The sequence below is a fragment of the Pterocles gutturalis genome, unplaced genomic scaffold (genome assembly GCF_000699245.1).
Source record: "Pterocles gutturalis isolate BGI_N339 unplaced genomic scaffold, ASM69924v1 scaffold44776, whole genome shotgun sequence".
NCBI lineage: Eukaryota > Metazoa > Chordata > Aves > Pterocliformes > Pteroclidae > Pterocles > Pterocles gutturalis.
The window spans coordinates 23,577-45,649 of NW_010099425.1; the positions used below are offsets into that span (position 1 = coordinate 23,577).

The window sequence follows — 22,073 nt, forward strand, 5'->3', positions numbered from 1 at the left end:
ACAGCTCAGATGAAGGATATTTCTAGTATTTAAATCTTTTGTGCCAGTTTCACTAGAATAAATGATCTTTTTAACCTTTGCAGACTTTTAGAATCTAGCCTCAAAATAGCAAAAGCAAATGTGAAATGCTGCTAATTAATCTTTTCACAGCAAAATAAGATACATCCATTTAGTGGTGCAAAGCTTCCCAAACTCTGAGTTTCAGTGCCTACAGCTATTTTGATTATCTGAAACTTGAAAAATTCCACATAGGACCAGAGCCTCTCATCCATCCAAATTCTTCTGTAACGCAAAAGTCTTTAAATATATTAATCTTTTCTTTGATATTTGTTACAATGCTATTTTGTGTTTTCATCTAGTAAAGAGCTGGTATTTTGGTGTCTTGCCCCAGCATCGTTACTTATTAAATTTCCTTCCCGCTTGCCTGGGTAGAATTAGTGATCATAGTTGACATAAAATTATTCATGTCATTTCTATGGAAGACTTTTTCTTCTGTTTTTCTAAGGAAAACAGGAATGCACATTGACATACATTCTCTGTGTATAAGAAATTGAATGATTCATTATCTGAATTGTGTTCTGAAGAACTTCAATTCCAAGTGCATTTCACATGCTAGCATGGCTTATCACCTGTATAAACTGGATGCAGGCAGTTGCAAGGTGGCATAGATACAACATGGCACTCTGTGCTGGACTTGCTCACTTAAAAGGGGGCAAAAATACATCTAAGACAGAACCTGTTCTTTTTTATATGAAGTATTGCCTCACCCTCAAGGTCTAGCTTTTTTGTTCTGCATATTGTACTGTCTCCAGTCATTGCTGTGGCAGCTTTTCTGATCCCTGAAACAGGCTTGACAGAAGGAACAGCAGAGCCATATTCTGGGGACAAACTGAATCTAAGAACTGCCTTCCTCTTCTTCAGAATAATTTAGAATTATACATTGTTGACAAACATTACTAAAAACTATTACCAAATGCTCATAGAATGATCATAATGATCTCCTCAGTGCTGAAAACTGTATTATCAGTTTAAATATAAAATAAAATGCATTTTCAATAGTGAAAATGTTCCCAGATGTAGCTAATAACAGAAATATTTAAAATTAATTAAAATTCAGGAAGTGGACGCATAAGAAAGAAGGTGTCTGCAGTATTCCAGAGCTTGAATGTATACTTAGGGGCCTCTGGCATAGGAGAAAATTGTTTTAAATGGTTTGAAATTTTGGAGAGTAAAATTTTTTTCATACAGTTAAGAGAGCATTTCATTCCTAAACACTGCAATCCCCACTTCAAGAGATAGGCATCTTTTCCCACTCTCAGTAGTTACGTAAAATGTAGGGCAAGCACTACCCAACTGAATAGGTTTTAGTTCGATTTCCAAATCAGATCTGCTAGTTGGTGGAGGAAGAGTTTGAAGCTAGACACCTAAATATATCAATTACAGCATCTACAAGCACACGAACAGGCAGTACGTAATTCCTTTCAAGGTACAAAATGCAAGAAGCTGCTAAGGAAATCATACTAACCCCTTGCTGCACCAGAGAGTGGGAATTGATAGAAACCATCTGGCTCACTCTTTCTGCCTTCAAAACACTACTGGACATATATTTATGATACAGTCTCTCAAATTGTTCTGGTTTGCTGCCGAGAAATAATTTAGATTTAGTTGAACTTTCAAAATCTATATTAGACCAAACACTGAAATATAAACTAATAGAAGGAGAAAATTTTAAAACCCTCAAAATAAAAAACAATCTAATCATCATCCAATCCAATTCTGATACATAAGTTAGGATTTTTGTATGTGATGTTTCTCCTGGCTTGCTCAGTATATGGCTCAAAATGTGTGTCAATTATCCAAGAATCTTTTTTTTTTTCCAAATATTTTAATAATTCCTTGTCTTAATTTTTTCATTATTGTCATTAATCTACTTTTGACATTTGTCAAAATATCATTAATTTACTTCTAGTTACACACTGGTTTTACCAGTCTAAAAATTTTGTCTAAGATGAAGCCTGACTTTAGGGAAATCAGTAGGATATTTGCTGTTACACGCAGGCAGCACTTTGAAACCTCTCTCTTTTTTTACGTGATCAGGTATTTATAAATGTGCTACTGTCATCTAGTTATCTTTGGTTCTCTTCTAGCTTTACAATTCCATATCAAAACTGAGGAAAGCAGCAGCAGCAGTGGAGAAAATTGTTCCTCTGATTCAGGACCAACTGCTATTACCAGAGCAAATATACTATGGGAGCTGTAGCCAAATTTATCTTTTATTTTGTATTTATTTGTGCAATTTTTCATCTCCCTTTTTAAATTCAGCTGAATTATCCAGTTTGAAAATCAGGGCAGGGAGTTCAGTTTTGACTTCAAATGCTAGGATGTAGAGGAAATCAGGTGACTTTGAGTCTGATGATACAAATATTCGTGCACACGCTTAGTTTTTCCCCTGTGCATAAAAACTGGAAGTCAGTGAGAAAACTATTGCAAATAAATATTTTCTAATGCTTTGCTTTTCTCATTACATAGAAACAGTGTTTTAGCTTTTTACTGAAAGTTACTTGCACCCTAAAAGTAGAAAAAAGGACTCTAGAACTAAGGGCTGCACACATTCCAGTGGATTCTGATAGAGTATTATTTTCTGAAGAGAAGTTATCAGTCATAGCTAAAATGTAAAAAGTCATGGAATAAAGATAACAGTACTGAAGATTTAACAGAGCATAGGATTATCCAAATTATACTAAAAGTTTATTTTTTATTAACTTTAACACATTATTATGTGTTATTGGTTTGTACACAACCCAGTTTCCCATTGCTTTTGTTCAAATTTTTATATGCCCATGTGTGAATCAGTGCAATTATGTTTATTTCTATTAAATTAACATTGTTTGTGTCAGCTAAAGATACATAAAGGGGACATATAAAATGTAAACTATGAAGTTAGAAAGCTGCCTTGGGTTGTTATCCACTGTTCCTTTGCGTTATCACCAATAACCCCACATACAGACTAGTTTAAAAGGATGATTTTCATGTATGTCTAATGCTGCTTAACTCCACCTTTAGCTACTGAAACATTCTTAAAAATCTATCCCTTAATTACTTGGAAGATCAACTCTCTTAAAAATATTATTTGAACATTTTGACAGAAATTGCCCTAAAACAATTAAATTAAATTTTAAAAAATGTTAGTAAAATCAGTTTGCTGTAAAAATAATCTCTCAGTTAACCAGAGGAAACTATTTAAAATGTGATAGAAACAGCTTCACTTTCTTTAGCCACTATGGAATATTTCTTGTGGCCCTCAACTGCATAAGGAGGATGTGAGCTCTCCTGTGCCTGTGAACTGCAGGAGGTAGTTTTCTTAGCTCTCAGAGCACACAGGTACTACTGTATCACCACATGGTGACTGTTTATAATAAAGTTATCTGTGACCAGTCTGTTAAAGGATTTCATATCTTAAATTCAGATCCATCCTGGCAGCCACATTATAATATTGGAAGCATTCCAAATTTCCATCGCAGACAATAATTGAACAACCTGTTTGATAGACTACAGCGCAGTGCACTGGCGTGAGCATAAAGACATACTTTTGTCTTCATCTTGAGACAAATGGAAGATTTCATACCACTCAAGCATTTGATAACAGCTTCAGAAAAGGGCCTTTGGGAATGCTTCACTTCTCAATTTCTCTGCTACAATTTGCATAATTCTTATTTTGCTTTTATATGTGTTGGTGTCATGAAGTTCTGATGAGCTCCACAGAAGTACACATAAGCAGTCTGTAGCAGAATATATGGACCCCTTTAAAATCTGGAAAACAGCTGGTCTATGATTTGTAGATGTTTCAAACATTCGTTTCAGCTAATGGGCTTAAACAAGGACCTTATTCAAGCAGGGAAGAGTAACATATTCTCTGCAAGGAAGCAGAGTAACATGGCAGAGATTCCTTCCATAGGTTCATAGAGCTAGAGCACTCAGATAAAGGTTAGTGAGTTTTTAGTATTAGACTGTGGGCTGGGTAGCAGAAGCTGTATGTGCAGATAAAGGGTTTGCAGCTCTAACATTTTTATTTAGTGGAGGATTTGCATAAAGCTTGTATAATTTTGTGATTGGCAGACTCCGTTTGCTGGCCTTTTTTTGATTCTGCATTGTATTTATGATAATTTCTACTCCTTATGGTACTGTTCTCTCCCGGTGTTTGTAACATAAAAAAGTTACTGTGTTACATTGAAGTCAGCAGGAAATAGAACTGCCTTGAAGACCATGGAAGTTACAACAGCACAGAGCTAGCTCTACCCGTAGCGGTATTTTCTAAAATATATACAAAAAACTTGTTCTTGGTGAAGAATTTGCTATGCTTTTTGCTCTGACTGAAACAATTATGGCTATTCCAAGCACTTAAAGTGGTGAAGAAACCTTTTCTTTCTTTGCATAAAATATTTGTGACTTCAGCTGTATTGCAGCAAGGAGCTAGAGAGAAAGTACCACAGTTGACTGAGGTGATCTTTGCCACACACAATGAAATGAAGTGCTTCTGCTGTTCTTGGTCTTTCTGTGCTACTTTAATTCCTGCATGACTATCAACGTATTCTTGATTCATATGTGAATGCAAATGTTATATTGTAGAAAAAAAATTACAAAAATAGATTCTATTTCTGCTATTTAATATCTATCCAGTATAAATAATGCAATCAGTTTCTACTCAGTACAGAAAAATGGGTCTGTGGTTTTAATATAGCTCCAAAAAAGTTAGAATAAACTTCCATTTTTATCTTTTCTACAGAAATACAAATTTGCACATGTATTCGAAAAGTAATAGCTAACTATTTTTCAACTTGAATATCCTAAATTGGGTATATTCTGGTGTATTGCACTGTTAAGCCTGTATCTTGGGTAAAATAAGTAGAGATAGCAACGTTACTCCTGGACACATGTTGGTAAGATACAGATAAGTCATTCTGACTTAAAAGTCAGGAAGAGATTAATAGTGGAACAGGAATTTCATTTTTCTTTATGCCCAGTCTGTATTACCAATGTTATGAAACCATATCTTAAAGTAAAAAAGCACATGGATTTGCCGAAGCAAGTTATGATTTGGCATATATTTAAATTAAGTTGTCAAGCCTTCGATAGGCATCAGTAACAAAACTCGTGCTGATTTCAGTAGAGCCAGGCTTTTACAAACGGCGTGTATTTGTCTCTTTCCTAATATGGGTCTTTCAACTCTTGAGCAAACTTTTCCTAATGAATCACAGGGTGAGATAGCTTTTCCACTAGTCAGTAACTTAACTCCTCCACAGCTGTGCAATATTTTTTACTTTCAACAGCAGCTATTTAGATTATTAATGATAGTTCTCTATAGTTCATCAGTAAGTCAATATGAATAGAAGAGCCGTATTTTACTGTATGTTGAAAAGAGCTAATGAGGTACTTCTCAATGGTTACTTTCACACATTGATTACATCTCCGCATTGTTGAGAATGTATTTCAATCACATGCCATGCACACAGAGAAGGAAGTACTTTTTTCATATATGTTAATGAAATAAATATGGCACAGGCTGACAGGGCTCAAATCAGACGTTTTTGTACAATACCACCTGTGAGGTAAATTGCAGCACATGTGATTACAATAGCTAATGTATATATAACTCTTTAGGGATCCCCTAACAGAGGCTACTTTGGGATGCAGCTGCCAGATAGCTGTTAAGAGGAAAACAAAGAAAGAAACTATCACACTGTAATGGATGTGGAAAAGAGTAAACTCATGAAACAGGAGCTATAACTAGCAATTCTACTTCGCTAAGCTGAGTTCAACCAAAAGTACCCATAACTGCATTGTTGAAGTATGAACAAGAAGACAGTATCATAAGTCGTGATGCAAAATCTTCAATATTTGCAGTGCTGTATAAGGCAGAAATATCCTGCATTTTCCTGCATCACCTACAGTGGGGTTAGGATATTCTAGTTTTGGAATTCACGTAGTTAGTTATTTGGGGAAATAAGCATGATTACTTTCATGGGCAATTTATACAAAACTAACGTTTGTCAAATATTCTCATATATAGATAAGGGTACCCCAAACAAAATGGTATCACAAACAGGAAGAAATGAGCAGCTAATGTGAAGAGGGAGAAAGGAAAAAAGATTTTTGTAGTGGCAGTCATACATTTTAATTTAGCCCTAGCAGGAAAAAAAATTGTCTATCTTATCACTTGCAAGTGATTAGGAGAAAGTCAGGAAATATGGATTCTCTTATTTATCTTGTCTCACACAGTTACATAACACATTTTTGAAAATATCACCTGAAGTGATCTAGAAATGTAAGTACCATATGTATGCTATGGGGGTTAGGCTTAGGTATTGCTTTTTGAAATGTCACTTGAAGTGTCCCTTGAGTACTTGTCACCACTTTTAGAAAATTGTCTTTGGGATGTCTGCAGATCCTATCTGAAAAGGACAATATATAGAATACCTACTCATGGTCATGAAATATTTTGTTATGTAAGAAGAAAAAGTGGGACTAGTATTTAGTCTTATTTTGACAAAGACAAATATTTATTACATTTGGAATGTTAAACAGTTCTGAATAATTTCTCCAATAATTTCTCACAATAGTTATTATAAATATTATCTTCTATCACTAGATAATTTTCTGCCTAAATGATGTAGCCATGGGAACTCATCACATTCTCTTAAATAACCTGGTTGGATCAGAGCTAGGCAGTTCACCACCTTATTAAATTTGGGGGTTTATGCCTCATATATTATGAATCACCTGAACAATCCTGCAACAAGACAAAAAGTCTCATTTGGTCTAATGCTAGTTTTATTATTTTGGTATAGACCAGTTTTCCTTCCAGTGTTCTTTCTGGATGAAAGTGCCATTTCAAAAATTCTCATTAAATCATTCAGAACGTGTCCTAGAACAATATGATTAAAATAGATGAATTCAAATTCAAAACACTTAGCTAAAAAAATTAGCAGAGCATGATTTCCTTGAGAGATGTGGTAATAGTTTCCTAGAAAGATGTGGTAATCTTTTTTTTTTCCTTTGATTTTGTTGCTTGAGAGTTATGTTCAGTAGTATAGACTGAATTTCCCAAGTCACACTAAAATGCAGTTAGAAATGAAGGCATATTAAGTAATTTTAGTTTGGTATTTATAATCAAGTAGCCTGAGCACCAGTTTGCTGATTTGGACACTGTGATTGAAATTGGTGTATAATAATTTGGTTTTATTAGTAGCTGTATTATTTTTCTTTGCTCAACCAAAGAGGCATTTAAAGGGACAAGTGTAAGTGGCCTAGAACTCTTGCCATTTATTTTATAACTTGAGCAAACTCTCCTAAGGCTACGCTCAAAATTAATGTAACATTTGGTTTCCTTTGAACTAATAAATACTAACTACAAACTCTAATACCAGCTCACCAAATATATGGTTGTTACATTGTTAGTAAGGCAGGAAAACATGCCAGACTGTTTGTTTTTTACAGCCTCACTAAGAAAACTTCCTTCCTGACTGCTGAAACAGATGTTCAGACAAAATGCTCAGCACTCCAAAACATAGTACCAGTACTATAGATGTAAAAGAGAGCAAGAGGCTCAAAACACCTGTGTAGCTGATTAAATTAGTAAGTGGGAGGAAGGAGGGTATCAGCCAGCCCCTTGTATCTGGCCAGCAGCTAGAAAGGAGGGTTCCGTGCAGGGAAAAGGCTTTTCATGTGTTTCCCACTGTGGTTTTTCTTCATGTTTCTTATGGTGTGTCTTACCTGATGAGGTAGGCTGTAGTATTTGTTTCCTGGGTGCATGAATGGTTGTTTTAGAATCATAATTTGGACATAATCTATAAAAAAGTTTCTTTCTTTTTTTCTGAGTTGTATGCAGTGTTTTAGAGTGCTCTAAAGAAGAAATTGCTTGCCCTGGAAATTATGTACGTTTTTATTTGGTTTTGGTTTTCAGTCTGTGTTGGAAAAATTAACTAGGATCTCCATGCTCAGTAAAAAATGTAGAAGGTTCAGTTAGAAGAATGGAGCTTACTTTAGTTGGAAGAATGGCTTTTGTCACCAGTTAGTTTGAAAATAGCCTTTTGAAGTTGTATCCAATTTAGGTTTTTATTAGTAACAACATTCGTAGGCAGAGTACCGTCTGAGTATTTGTCATGCTTGCAGTTCATACATTGTCAGAGGTGTGCTTGGTACACGGCAGAGATTTATTTTCATACTGTTACAGCATGGTATTGGTGAGATGGTGCTAAGCTAATACAACAGTACTGGGTGGGGAATTCAACGGAGATGAATCTCACTCTGGGCACAGGTATTTGTCCCTGTCCTTATGTAAAGGTAGTATTATAATTTTTTGCTCTAGCATTGGAAATTGATATGGCCATGATGACTTAAAAGCTTCTCAGGTGCAGTTTCCTCATGTAAACAAACATAAAGGACCACTGCTGAGGAAGATCTCGTACTGGCCTTTCCTACAGTGTAAATCTGTCTCTTGTTGCAAGGTGTCCCTAACAAGCAAGTCTCGTTATTTGAGTCACTACATGCTGGATTTACATAGCTAGTTCCCTAAATCCTTGTAAAATCTCACTAATAAACACTCAAGAACTGCTTGGATTTCTCTGGATCATCTTGCACATTGTGTGCAGTCCCTAAGCTACACAGGCTATTCCAAAGAAAATAAATTAACATGGTGGAACTGAAGTTGCTTTTGGTGGTGAAAGTTGCATTTTCCACTTGTTCTAGCACTGGCTGCGCTCTCTAGGATTTAGTTATCCTTTCTATTTTACTTCAGAGTTTCTGTTGGGGAGTACAGCTCTTGTTTTCACAAGGTCTTTGCTACAGAAGCTACCTGAGCACTGGATAGAAACAGTTCATTCCCCACTCTGTGCTGCCTTTTGCTTGACTTAGCTAGATCCACATTTTATCCCAAATCCGTCTGCTTAGTGGCTAGCTAGAGAACATGAACATTGCCACCTTTAGAGTTTATGCAGACCACTTAAAGGGCAAATCTGTCATTGTAATGCAATGTTTTGCATGTGTTATGCAAGAAGCCAGAAAGCTCTCCTAGTGAGCATTTTCACACACCTGACAAGCATCTCAAACTTCGCCTTTGCCTCTACACTGCTTACAGCTGTGCATACAAACAGCCCACAGGACTGTGGCACCAGTTCACCTGAGGAGCTGTGGGACTTCAGCACAGATTCACATGAAACCTTTTCCGTATTTGATGTTGACTATAATTTTTTCCCCTATTATCTTCAGCTCTAGGTAATGTGTATGTTCATCTATAACAATTTCTGTCTTTAACAATCATGAAGTTCTCTATTTAATTTTCTTTTTTTTGCTATAAACTTACTTCTGATTGTCATATCAAATCCCACTTGACATTTAAAGGTCATAATAAAAATTTATACAATTAGCATGGTTTCTTAATGAAAATATGCTTCTTGTTAGCAGGTAGTTTTTTTTCAGTTTTGAAATACATTCCCTTCTAGTTAGATATCAAAATTCTGAGGTATCAAAATGGCCAAGGACAGATCTGATCAGCTTCTTTTTATTGTCTATAGCACCTCCCGGTGTCTATTAAGATGTTTAAAAGAAAGCAAGACAGCTGACCCAACATGGAAGTAAGGTAAGGCACACATGCTATTAAAGGTTGAAGTACTAACGGCAGGAAACTCAAAAAAACCCCACACAGATAATGGAGGTATTAAAAAAATGTTTTAATTGAAGTGATGGAGGTGAGTGGTGTTTGTTACTTCCTGTTGAAGTTATTGTGCTTATAAATGCTACGAAATGGTCATGTTTTCTGTGTTTTTGTTTATAGGTTTGCATCGATTTATCAATTTTCTGACTGTGCTTGATTTTGAAAGCTTGCATACTGAAGGAAAATTTCAGTGTGTTTAAGAGAATATCTAGAAGTTTTAATCATTTCATCCTGTTTCTGAATTGTCAGTTTCCCCCTATAACTTTAAGAAAGCAAATGCTCAGCTGGAATAAATTGACATAGCTCTGCTGATGCTAACTGGGATTTACCTGGCTGATCTGACTCAGCCTTTTTAGAATGGTGTAGTCTTCTGTTGATAAACTGTGTAGGTACTAGAATCGTTTCATAGCCAGTGTGTGAATACTGTAAAGAAAAATCCCATTACAATTTAATCCTCATTTTGTTCTTTGTTCCAAAAGCTAAATAATAGTCAAGAGAGTGTATTGATTGCATTGGTATTTTTATTGCTTTTTTGGTGTGTTTTCATGAAGTTGTGGGCCACATCTGTGAATATCCACTTCCAACTTTTCAGCACCAATTGTTACAAAGAATTTTTTCCATTTGTATAAATGATGTCATGTATTATGAAAGTTTTAAAGTGTCTCAATTCAGTGCTATGATTGTTAACCTCTATTATGTTATTGCCATAGGAATTTTCACTGTTAACTTTTTCTTAATAATGTTTCTAAATTACATACACCAGAAGGCTAACTTGACCTTTCCGTCAGCTCACATCCAGAATTAAAAATTAAAAATAAAGTTAAAGGTCAAAAAAGACAATTGAAATACAGTTGCCAAATATAGTCATAGACAGTCAATTATGCAATGAAAGCAGTGTGCCACCCAAGAAGAGTAACAGCCTTCATTTGCCTAAACTTATTCTGTTTTGATGAGGAAAGTGCTCCAAAATATGTTACTAGTTGATACATCTTGTAATGTGGAACAGTGTAATTATGTGCTTTAGGATGTCTTGGTCTTCCCGAGTTTTAAGGAAGATGAAGGGGAAAACCAGGTTTGTTCTGTACTTCAGGATCCTAGAAATCTAAAAAAAAAAAAAATCATGCTCAGATACTCAAACAATACAGAAAGCTGGAAGCTGTGAAGGGAGGTATCTGGATTTAGGTTTTGTTTTGCAAGACTGACTGTATAAGGAATCAAATTTTCTACCAAATTCTATTTGCCTGTATGGAAAATCACTTCCTTAAGATTCATCTGAGCTCTGTGTTTTTCCGTCTAGCTGGTCACTTCAGATATTTTAGTTAATATGCTATTAGTCAGTTAATATTCTATAATAAAAGTGTTTAATATCATAACATTAGCACACAATTCTTTTGTAGGTTTGGAAGTTTTTTCACTAATAATTTTTAAAGCTCTTTACACAGAGGTGAATAAGTCTTTCTCATAGAGGCACAGAGAGTTTGAAGAATTTTTCCAAAGTCTGTAAGAAAATTGCTTAAAAGTTTGGATTAGCTTCAAGTCTCTTGAGTCTCAGGTCAAGACCACTCAGCACATTTTCTTCAGGATAGAGCAAGAACATGCATAATGATACTATACTGAATTTTTTGTACATTCAGAAATAGTAAACAATGGGGGGAAAAAGCTGTGGGGGAGGAGAGGCTGCAATTTATTTTAAAATCTGTCCTGTCACTGGTTTAGCAGTTGGCTGCTAGACTTGATTGATGGTTCCATAAACATATAACTTTCCTCATTTCTGATAAATCTTAATACTGAGAGATTCAGGAAAAACAGCCAAGTCACAGCTGAATTAAAAAGGTGTATCAAGGTCAAATGATTCAGTTGAAGCACAATGTGTATGGATTTAGCTTAGATGTCTTTCACTCCTCATACTGATTTTTAGCTCCTACCCCAGTTTTGAAGCAGCACGTAGGCAGACCAGCCCTGATGGTGCACGTTAGCATGTGAAGCTGCTGCCTGTGCCTGCGCCCAGAGGTTTGGTTCTCCCCTCACAGAGCTTATGCAATCACTTTGTGTTCAGAGTGAGGAGAAAGTGAGTGTAAACTGCTACTGTTCTGAATTGACAGATATTTTTCAGCTGGTAAATACCCCAGAATAGACAAGGTGACGAAGATTCAGGACGGAAATTCAGAAGTGATGAACAGTTTTAATTGTGCTTTGTGGCACCTCTGTCATACTGCGTCAGTTGATCTGGACATTGATATGTGAGATCTGAAGAATCTTGCTGCAATGGTTCAAGACTTTACTCCCTCCTTTCTTCTCCTCACTTCCCCCAAAGGGTACTCTTATTGAAAAAGTCAATAGAAGCTGTAAGAGAGGCATAACTCAGCTGCTTCTATTATCTGCATCTTTGCTAAAACCCATCTTCATCAGCAGTTGACGGTGAGAAGCTGGGATTTGTGATAAGGTATAGGCTAAGGTATATGCATAGAGTCTCTTCTGCTGGTTGAGACTTGAGGGATGGTATCTACCACCAGTGCTAGACAAAGAGCTAGAGAGGGAGCAGGGAAATCTGTTATATCTAGATCTGATTAATCACTCTAGGAGTGAAAGTCATCCTTAGCACTGCAGGCTAAGTTTTGAGAGGCTACACATATATTGACATTTCAATTAAGTCTTTCTGTTATAATTGAAAAGGTTAGCACAGTACTAATGTGAAGCAAAAGCACCCTCACATTAGGTGAAGGTTTGTCTTCTGACACCAGTGTGTTGGTTGAACCAACAATCTCTTGAAAAATTAAGAATGCAGTTGCAAAGATAGACTTTCTGTTTGGTTGGAACACACATAACCCTTAACTGAAGCTGGTACATCCATACCTGCCTTGAGCTATCTGATTTCTTAGATACTGAATCTTCTTGCTCCTTCACATAGTATGTATTTAATCAAGAGAAATAAAATATACATAGTGGCACAGCATACATAGTCCACCATTTGTTTTACCCTAGGAAGAATATATAAAATGCTATTGGAAATAATTTTGATTTCTAAGCAAGTTTGAGTATTTAACCACTAAGGTGTGTATGAAGTGTATTTTGTCATCAGTTAGGGTTTAGGTTTGAACGAAACTGAGTTAGAGTTCATTCAGTATAGCTGGAAACTATGACTTGTTGGATTTTGATCAAAATAGAAGTATCTTTTTTCCAAGATAAAAATTTTAATCAAGATTTCAGCTGTTTTGTGCCAAGATCTCACTCAACTATCTTGTTTTTTCTTTTTTTTTTTGGTTTTTTTTTTTTTTTTTTTGTTGTTGGCTTTGTCCACTGAAAGTAAGAGGAAATAGGTACTCTCTGGGTTTAGAGCACACATGGAATATGATAGGATCAGACATCTTAGGATCCAGGTTCCGGGAAGGCTTTTCTAGTAACTAAGAGCCCCTTTGAAGTCTTTAAAATGAGATTCCAAAGGCAACAGAGCGTGGAAAGTCCTAAAGCATCATCCAGTCATAGTTGTAAATCCTCTTGGATAGAGCCAAAATAAACTCTGATTTTTGCTGCCTTTTTTTCTGAACTAGATCAAATAAAATATGGCAAAATTAATAAACACAAACTGAAATGAAAGAAGTAAGCAGTAAGGAGAGATTTATTGCCTATGAAGGAAAAAGAATTAACAAATTATCATATTATCTCCAAGATTTGTTCAGTTACTCTCACTTTTTACAATCGTGAAATCAAAAAGTCTGTTTTGTGTGCCCACTTAGATTATTTTGTATGAACAAGATACAAAATTTATTTTTTAATAAAAAGCACACAGTTTAGGTTTGGACAAGGTATAATAAGTGATTGTCAATGAGAAAAAATTTTACGGGTAATGACAGATGTTTCTGGGTGACCTAATCTCTTGGCTGCTTCCTAATTCTTGCTTTAGTTTTTCAGTATGTGACTCTCAGTTCTCACTCTACGTTTTAGTTTTCATAAAGAAAGCAAAGCTGTCAGGTGCAAAGTGATTCCCTCTGCTTAGCAGAGGTCGCTGTCCTCTGATTTGCTCAGTTTACTCTTGAGTTATCACCTTTGTGTCCACCAGAAGGCTCTACTGCTTTCTGAAATGTGCACAAAATAATATTCTTTGGGTACCTAACAAGGTCATCACTGCTGTAAACAGGATTCAACAATTCGCTTTCACTGAAACAGTACACGTGTATTTCTTGGGCTAAGCAGTTAACTTGTAATGTGTTTTGAAATAATGATAAATACAGATTTATTACAATTGGTGAGTGAGGATCTGGTTCACTATTTAATTTTTGTTGTGGAATTTCAGTCCACGTACATTTATTACAGTGGCTTTTGAGTTACTTAGAAAATTGTAACACTTTCATTATTTTTGCTGTTACTTTCCTATATTCTGTAGCTTAATAGAGAAGCTTGATATACAAAGACACTAATTCCTCAATGTCTTGGTATTCTTACATTTATAGTCTCGGCTGATGAGAAAAGCTCTGTGCGTTTTGGCACTTGCCAAAGTTATGATGAAGTTATCATTCTACAGACATTTCTCAATGTGAAGATTGTTCTTCACATTATTCATGCTTCAGAATTTATGGGCTGAAAACAAGTAGTTGACTGTCTGTAAAACTGTCAATGCAGCTTCCTTTATGAAGCTAAGTTATGATAGTTAAAAATATGGGGGTTTTCTCGTTTTCATTATAGTAACACATGTTAGTGATTCAAAAGGTAAAAGGATTCCTTTCATTTATTACATAAGTGGAAAATTAGGATAAAATAAGAAGGTACTTCTCAGAGAAACACTTTTTTTTTTGTGCCCATTGATTAATTTGACTGCAACTGTTCTGGGATTCCATCCTGAGAGACAGGTCTGATTTACCTTTTACTGACTTTCAGAACTGGAAATCATGGAACAAGAATAATTGAACACCCAGATTAATAAACCTTTGTAATAAGTATGATTTTAAAATGATGCTCTTGAGAGACCCTGAATAAAAATAACATGTTTAGTCTTCTAATGTTAAAAATTTTGCTTAGGGAAAGTGTATTAGTCCAGGTGGAGGTGTCTTGGTTTTGTGGTTTGTTGTGGGGGTTTTTTGGGGGGTTTTTTGGTTTTTTTTGTTTGTTTGTGTTTTTTTTGGGTTGGTTGTTGTTTTGTTTTTTGTTTTTTGTTTTTTGTTTTTTTTTTTTGTCTCCTCATATCAATTATTTTCTTTATGGATATTTTAGTATAGAGCTGTAAACACGTCTTCAGAAAGGCTTCTTACCTATTCAGTTGAATAGAGGGTATGACGAAGTTTTTCACAATACTAATGTTTTTAGTTTCTCAGAAAATCCAAGTTGTCAGTGTTCACATTTTTCCAGGCCTCTTTATCTGTATGTCCCTATTCTACTTGTCCGAAAAAAGCATTTGGATATTATTTCCTAGTATTCAAAAGATAAATTACAGCAAGAGACTTAAGATGGTGGGAGACATCCCACATACTTTAGTTAAATTTAGTGGAGCAGTTCATTATAGCACACATCAGTTACCAGATAAACCACTCAAGTATTGATTGTGTTTTCTCCTGAGGCTTGTTGCATTTACCAGAAAAAAAGTCAAAATTTTTTTCACCATGATATAAATGTAAGAGTTTAACAACTCAAGGTTGCCTTTCAGTAATTTGTAGTAGTTAACATCACTAAATATTCATAAAGTGTTCAGAAAACTCCAAGAAAATGGATTGCCTTTAGTACAAGGTGATCTGATATTCCCTGATGGTTTCACTATAGAGTGTTTCAGAGTGTCATTAATATGCTTCAGCAGCGTGGGATCCTGCAGAGAATTCAGAACCTTTACTTGAGTTTGAAATAATCCTAAATTACGAACAAAGCTTTTACTTAAGCAGCATGGAAATAAGCAAATCTATATAATTATTCAGCTCTACCTGCTGTCATAATCTCTTTTAAGTGTTTTTAAATAATAGCAGAAAAAAAATTGGGTACAATAGATATTCACTTATCTGTAAAAATCTATAAGAAACTATTTCAACAGTTAGTAACAGTTTTTCCCAGTGATTTTTATGGAGCAACATTTCACTTGGAAACTAGCCCTATGGATCTCTATTGTAGCAATGTCCTGAAACGCAATGGGAGTCTTCTTGAATATGGACCAAATAATTTGTTTGGCTGCTGGCCATGTGTTGTCTTTCAGAGGAATATGGTTGTTCACTATGTAATAGTGTAGGAAGAAATGAGACATATGGAAACAAATTTTGAAAGAAACAGTAACACTAGTCAATGAAGTTTTAACCACACAAGTTGCCAAGCACTTAACATAGTCATAAAGTAAATAAATAAATTATGGAGCCTAATAGCCAGACACTTAGCATGCAAAAGTGCTGTTCTTATAGAAAATAAGCAGTCAACTCCAGCTGAAAGCTGAATCACACTAACAGTTCTAGAAGTTTGTTTTATTGATTTCTTTTGTTGCTGCTCTTATAAAAAGCACAATAATATGTACAATCTCCATTAAAACTGTCTAAATGGAAGGTACATAGTTATTTGTGTGAAAAATGCAGATTAGTACAACAATTATTTTGCCAGTTCAAAAATTGTATTTGGTACAGCTTTGCAAAATATTATATGTCCATTCTCTCCAGATGACTCATGTTTTTGGAAGAAAAGGGGGAGAATATTTTTTTCAGCATCATGATCATTGTAATAATGAACTGCAGAAACTATAATAGGTTTTGTTCCTGGCTTGGCAAGCTATCTAAAAGATTTTGCAAGAGAGTTTACATAATTCTTTCCATTGAACCTTCTAGTATTGCATATGTTTTAATTGTTATCTCAAACACACCAAACTTTCAGGTAATGTGTGGACTATATAAATGTGGTTTAATGTTTCATAAGTGTTTTATGAGTAGAGTTAGTGGTTATACATTTTCATACGTACAACCTTAATTCACTTGTTAAAATAGACTCTCTGTTTGCTAATAGTTACCAGCTGTAACTAATACATTAGCAGATCTACAATGTATTTAAAATGACGCATTTCAAAATCAATAACAAATGTCCTCCTGCAGGATTAATTGGAAAACTTGTCTTACACAATGATCAGTACACTATACAAAAGTTTTTTGGAATCACTATAAATCAAGGAATAAGAAACAATGTGTACGTTTCTAAAAACTTAGAAATAGGAAAAGCAAAAATATTACTTACTGTAGTTGTTGTTTGCTTCTCTTGTCCCTTTTACTTTGCCTCGCTTGTCAATCCTCATATACCACTGAGTTCGACAGAAAAGTCTTCTCACTCTTACATCCCCCCCTTCCATATAATCATAGCTTCTGGTATGTCGCTCAGGGCTGGAACAGTTCACATTTGTAGCCATTTGCTCTGGAGTCATGTCATTGCAAGCTAAAGATATAGTGCCCATTAGAAAGATAATGTAAAAGTACGATCTGTAGAGCAAAATTGGCAGGATCCATGTCAGTATCCATTTGTGCATTATAGTGCAGTGTTCTGGGTGTTCATGAACAACATAATGAAAATTAAATCTCAAGTAGGCTGTTGCTCTTAGGTCACCGACCTGCCTTCTGTCTTTATGAGTTACAGATTCATTTAAATGAGATTGTTCCCTCTTCTAGAATTCTGATCGTTATTCCTTAATAGTTAATGGCGAAATAGAAGAGCTTCTTAAATATCTCCTCAGTCAGAATATCCTTTAAAGGCACAAGTTATAAAAACCTTTGTTGTCGTGACCGTCTGTACTACTTGAATTTGCTGCTTGCACTGAAAGTAAAAGATCTGTGAGAAAAGGTGCATGTATAAGTCTTTATACTCAATTGTTACAAATGTGCAAGGATACATTATGCTACTGAAAAGTACTATACATAAAAATCAGCTTAGCATGTCATACATTTAAAAATGATGCAAATATATATACAATAGCTATCTCTCACGCAGCTTTTTACATAAACAGACATTTAAGCTGGTTATAAACATAGTTCTGTCTTCAGTTTTAAGTCCTTCCAAAAATCCCTTATTGATTCAATTGAGCTACTTTCATGCATGGTAAAATTCTGCTGATTATTTCATACCTATATATTCAGTATTAGCACAGTCTATCAGATAACTTTTTTTCTATTTCTAATTTTGAAACAGACCTCATAGTCCTAGCCCCGTATTTTTATTCCTACCCTTTTCAGTTTATTAGTAGAAGTAGTTTTAATGCTTTTTTAGCCTCTAGCATATACAAATGAAGAAAAAAGTTATTAGCTATTAGAAACAGTTGAATGTTCTTGTAAAGGACAGATGACTTACTTGTTCCTGTTGATAAGAGCTGGACACCCAAGTATTCCATTTCTGTTGTCTGCTTTTTGCAACATGAGACACTCTACTGTAGCTACAAACTTTCTCGGCTCAGACAGACTCCACCAGAGTTATAATTGTTTCCATAAATCAACACGCTGGAGAGATGGTGTGTATGTGCTTATGCGTGCGCGTGCATGTGTGTGTTGAGCCTGTTGTTCAGTCCTTTTCGATAAATACCTTTGCTGACCTCACTTGGAAGCAATTAGAATTTAACCAGTCAGCTGTCAGTTGAGTGCAGGAACAAAAATAAAAGGAGACTTGCATTGTATCGTGTCCAATGGTCATCAGAGGGAGCTATGTACATAGTTTATACTTTAAATCTCCAAGAATCTACTTTCTAAAAACATATATTCCATGGTGTGTGCATAGAACTGCTTCGCATGCTAGCTAATGTTTCTGTGCTTTGATTTAGGTCAGTATTTTTCTGTCCTTCAAAAATTCCTCCTTCTCTTTTGTACTCACATGTTTATCTCAGTTTGCTTTCAAATCTCTTCTGCAGTTTGGTGGATTCATATTCTGCTTCGTGCCTTTCTGATGGATATATGAAACATGCGGGTCCATTATGTACTGTGGAGAAGGGTGTGCTGTAGCCATTATAGATCATGCACTATGTTTTTATATCATGGACTTGAAAAGAGGAATAACTGCATGGAAGATCACTGAGATTTTTATTTGATCAGCCACTAGGTGAACATGAAAATTTATATTTGGATGTTTCAAAGCCTGACATTCAAACACAACCTGTATCAGCATGAAGCAAAAATTGCCACTAGGGAACAGCCTTCCTTAGTATCTGTAGTTATTAGTTCTTGAAACTCACAACATGAGAATTGAAAGTGGCAGCAATGGAAGAAAAACCCTTCTACTGTGTAACAATCAAGGGGTGACCAGAAGGCTTAAAATATAGACAATCAAAATAACGGGTAGATACGCCTGGGTTTCTGCTTCTGTGTACTTATTGCCACCTTTGGCACCAGCCTATCCAAAGTCCATATTCCATTTCACCCTTAAGTTCTGTTAAGTTTCTGGTGAATGTATTTGTAAGACACTGAAGCTAAGCTTTCAATAGCTCCTTATCCTGTTTAATTTCCACACTGCTGATGTGAATACACCTTAGACCCTTTAGTAAATAATAGTAACAAGGACAGTTTGGAATTAATCCACATATTAAGAATCGTTTACTTACTTTAAGTTGTCTGTACTTGATAAGATAATGCAGTTTATCATTCACTGCTGTTACCCACCCCCACTCCTTCCTCTCTGTAGAAGTGGATAACAGTTACTACTTAAAAATTAAGTGCACAGGCAGTTAAAAAATCATGGGGAGTACATATGTGCCACCTTGTGGTGAGGGGGACATAAGTAAATTGGGGTTTTTCACCGGAGTGATCCAAAATGAGCATAAAAGTATATGACACCAGGCAACATTGTATTACTTGGACTTTCCTATACACAAACATTGAGTAATTTTCTTCCTTAAAATCCTCAGCATTCACTTGGATTAATCCCATTTGTCACTCCCTTTGCATTCTTTTTTTAACCATTTTCACCTGAAGTCCAAAGTTGATTCACTTTTCTTGTCATTATCTCCATTTCGGCATACTGGGCTGTTCCCCAGGTTCTGTGAATCAGCCTGATTTTCCTACTTCAGCAAAAGGCTCAATTTATGCACCTTTACGATATGAAAGGTATGGCACTTAGGGCTTTCAAAGGCTGGATGCCTGCAGCAGATCCACAAAGAAGTGGCTTTCATTCAGTTAACCCTTGTAAACTGTAATTACAGCTATTTCCAGTTTGACTTGTCACTTGTCAGCCGATGACCACCATTCTGACAAGAAGTGGGGACCGAAGTGATTTATCCCAGTTGTGGTTTTTGTAACTACATTTGCTGGATTTGTATCAGTATGTTCTCTGATCCATTCCACAGTCTGAATTCAGAATGATAACAATGAAAAAAATTTGTGGTATTCAAAAGGCTTATCTGTTGTGCATTATAAAGAAAGCAATCAAGGATAAAAGGTAATCTGTGTTTTACTCAGCAAAGTAGCATGCAAGTAGAAATGTTTTTGTAAGTATTCTGAGTCTTTCATGTGCAATATCAACTTTCACTTTCAGATCCATGCTATTTTTAATTTTTCTTTTTCCTTCCTAATTTATTGTTCCTGACAGTTAGTAAGAGAAGGAAAAAATACATACCTGAGGTTTTGCTTCCAGAAAGCTGGAGTTACTCATGATCCAGGCATAGGCATGTATTTCTCTTGGCTCTGAAAAAAAAATAAATCACTTGCTCTAAGTGTGTTTTTTAAGTGGTGCTTCAGTTCAGATCTTTATGAAGTTTTGTATTTGGAATAAATGAAAAACAGTTTAAATAAGGCACTAGCTGTAAGTTTAGTCAGTGAACAATGCAATTAATCTTTAATTACTGCTGATAAAATGTGAGGACATGAATGTTCTAATTACAGAATAACTTTTTTCCACAGTGCTTTAACTGCAGTTTTATTTAATCGCACAGTTTTATATCTTGCTATACAACAAGTAGAACTGCATATTTTTTAAAGAAAGGATGCCATCTTGATCTGCGTATGCAAGTCAAGATTTTCTGCATAAATCCCTGATCCCTTGAATGATCCAGTGCACTTCTGTTTAAGCCAAGCATAACTAATATCTCTCAAATTGAACTGGTTTAGTTTTATGGAAGATTTAGCCTGACGGGCACTTCTTCCTCTGTCTTCTTACAAATGTGCACGCCCAGGGCTTTGCAAATCCAATCCCAAGCAAGTCCTTAATGATATATAGAAACTGTTCACCTAAAATGCTACCAATTTAGTGTTTCTTTGGCAAGACTGTATTTGAAGAAATGTGTTAATGCATTAGGACCACATGAAAGTATGCAAAATACACATGCTGTAAGCCATCCTTTAATATCTAAACCTTTTTGTTTAAATGCCCCCTTTATGTTAAGCTATGCATTGATTCCTGCTTCCTACTTGACAGGCAGTTGTCTGCAGCATTGCTACAGAGCACTTGCTGAAAAAAAAAAGAAAAAAAAAAAGGGAAAGAAATTGCAAACTCTTTCCTTCCAATTATGAAGATTGTGCCTAGGCCTCCAGTTCAAATAGAAACAGCTTAATAAAGTCTATTCCTTTTTCCCTCCCATAGGAAATTACTTTTTGTCCTTTTAGATGAAAACATGAATATAGGGATCCCTGCTTTCCTCATATCCAGGCTGGCCTGTTGTAATATGTACTTCTCAGGTTTGACATTAGGTCATGGATGCGATTTCTTTTCTTGTTTTCTTTTTTTTTTGTTTTTTTTTTTTTTCTTTTTTTAAACAAACAAACAAAACTCCATTTTGTCCAGCTTGCCCTCAGGGCAACACATACCTGCTAAGAAGCCATCATTCTGCTTCTCCTTGTTCCCTGATCCATTTGAAATTTGCTTTAGAATATCTTCCAGAACTTTTTATCTACCTACTGTCTTAAATTCTAAGTCTCTGTATCAGACTTTAAACCTAAGATGCTGGGTTGTAATGCCCTGTGGCAGTAGCTAAAATGGGATTGGAAGGTCCTACGGAAAAAATTCCACAGATACGAAGGTGCTAAATGTTCTCATGGTGAAATCCTTATTCTTAGTTCACTGGTCTCAGAAATCGGGATTAGATCAGGGTCGACTTTTGCTACATGCAAAATATACAAGAAAAGTGCTGCAGCTTGTGCAGATCCTCCCTCAGCGTCGATATCTGAAAAACACTGCAACATGCATGCAAAGTAAACTGATTTAACAGGGCAGTAAAAACAAGAGAGAGATGAGCAATATGGCACTTAAGTTTGGCTTTTTCTTTTCAGGTTGTAAACTTAAGTGTAAACTTAAGATGAAAAACCATAATTATGAATCCTTTGTCTGCCTGATGATAAGAATCTCTTTTTGGTTTCAGTAACTCATATGGGTTATTAAAATCATACTGAAAAGAGGACAATAAATTTTTCCTAGCAATTTTCAAAACAGATCCCTTAAACATCATTCATTTCTT

The 22,073-nt window shown here is 35.4% G+C and overlaps 1 protein-coding gene across 2 annotated transcripts in view; it reads right to left on the reverse strand.

Moving 5' to 3' along the window:
- The window catches only part of FGF7 (fibroblast growth factor 7), a 29,405-nt gene extending 11,204 nt beyond the window's left edge, over positions 1–18,201 (reverse strand). The window contains exons 1-2 of one of the 2 annotated variants that reach the window (XM_010076251.1): positions 17,993–18,187; positions 16,892–17,476 (exon numbers count right to left, since the gene is read on the reverse strand). In XM_010076251.1, coding sequence (XP_010074553.1) covers positions 16,892–17,177 — 286 coding nt within the window. In that variant the 5' untranslated portion in view covers positions 17,178–17,476; positions 17,993–18,187. Of the gene's footprint in view, positions 1–16,891; positions 17,477–17,992 lie in introns of both variants that reach the window. The other variant, XM_010076244.1, reaches the window with a different exon arrangement.
- Between the last annotated feature and the right edge of the window lie 3,872 nt (positions 18,202–22,073).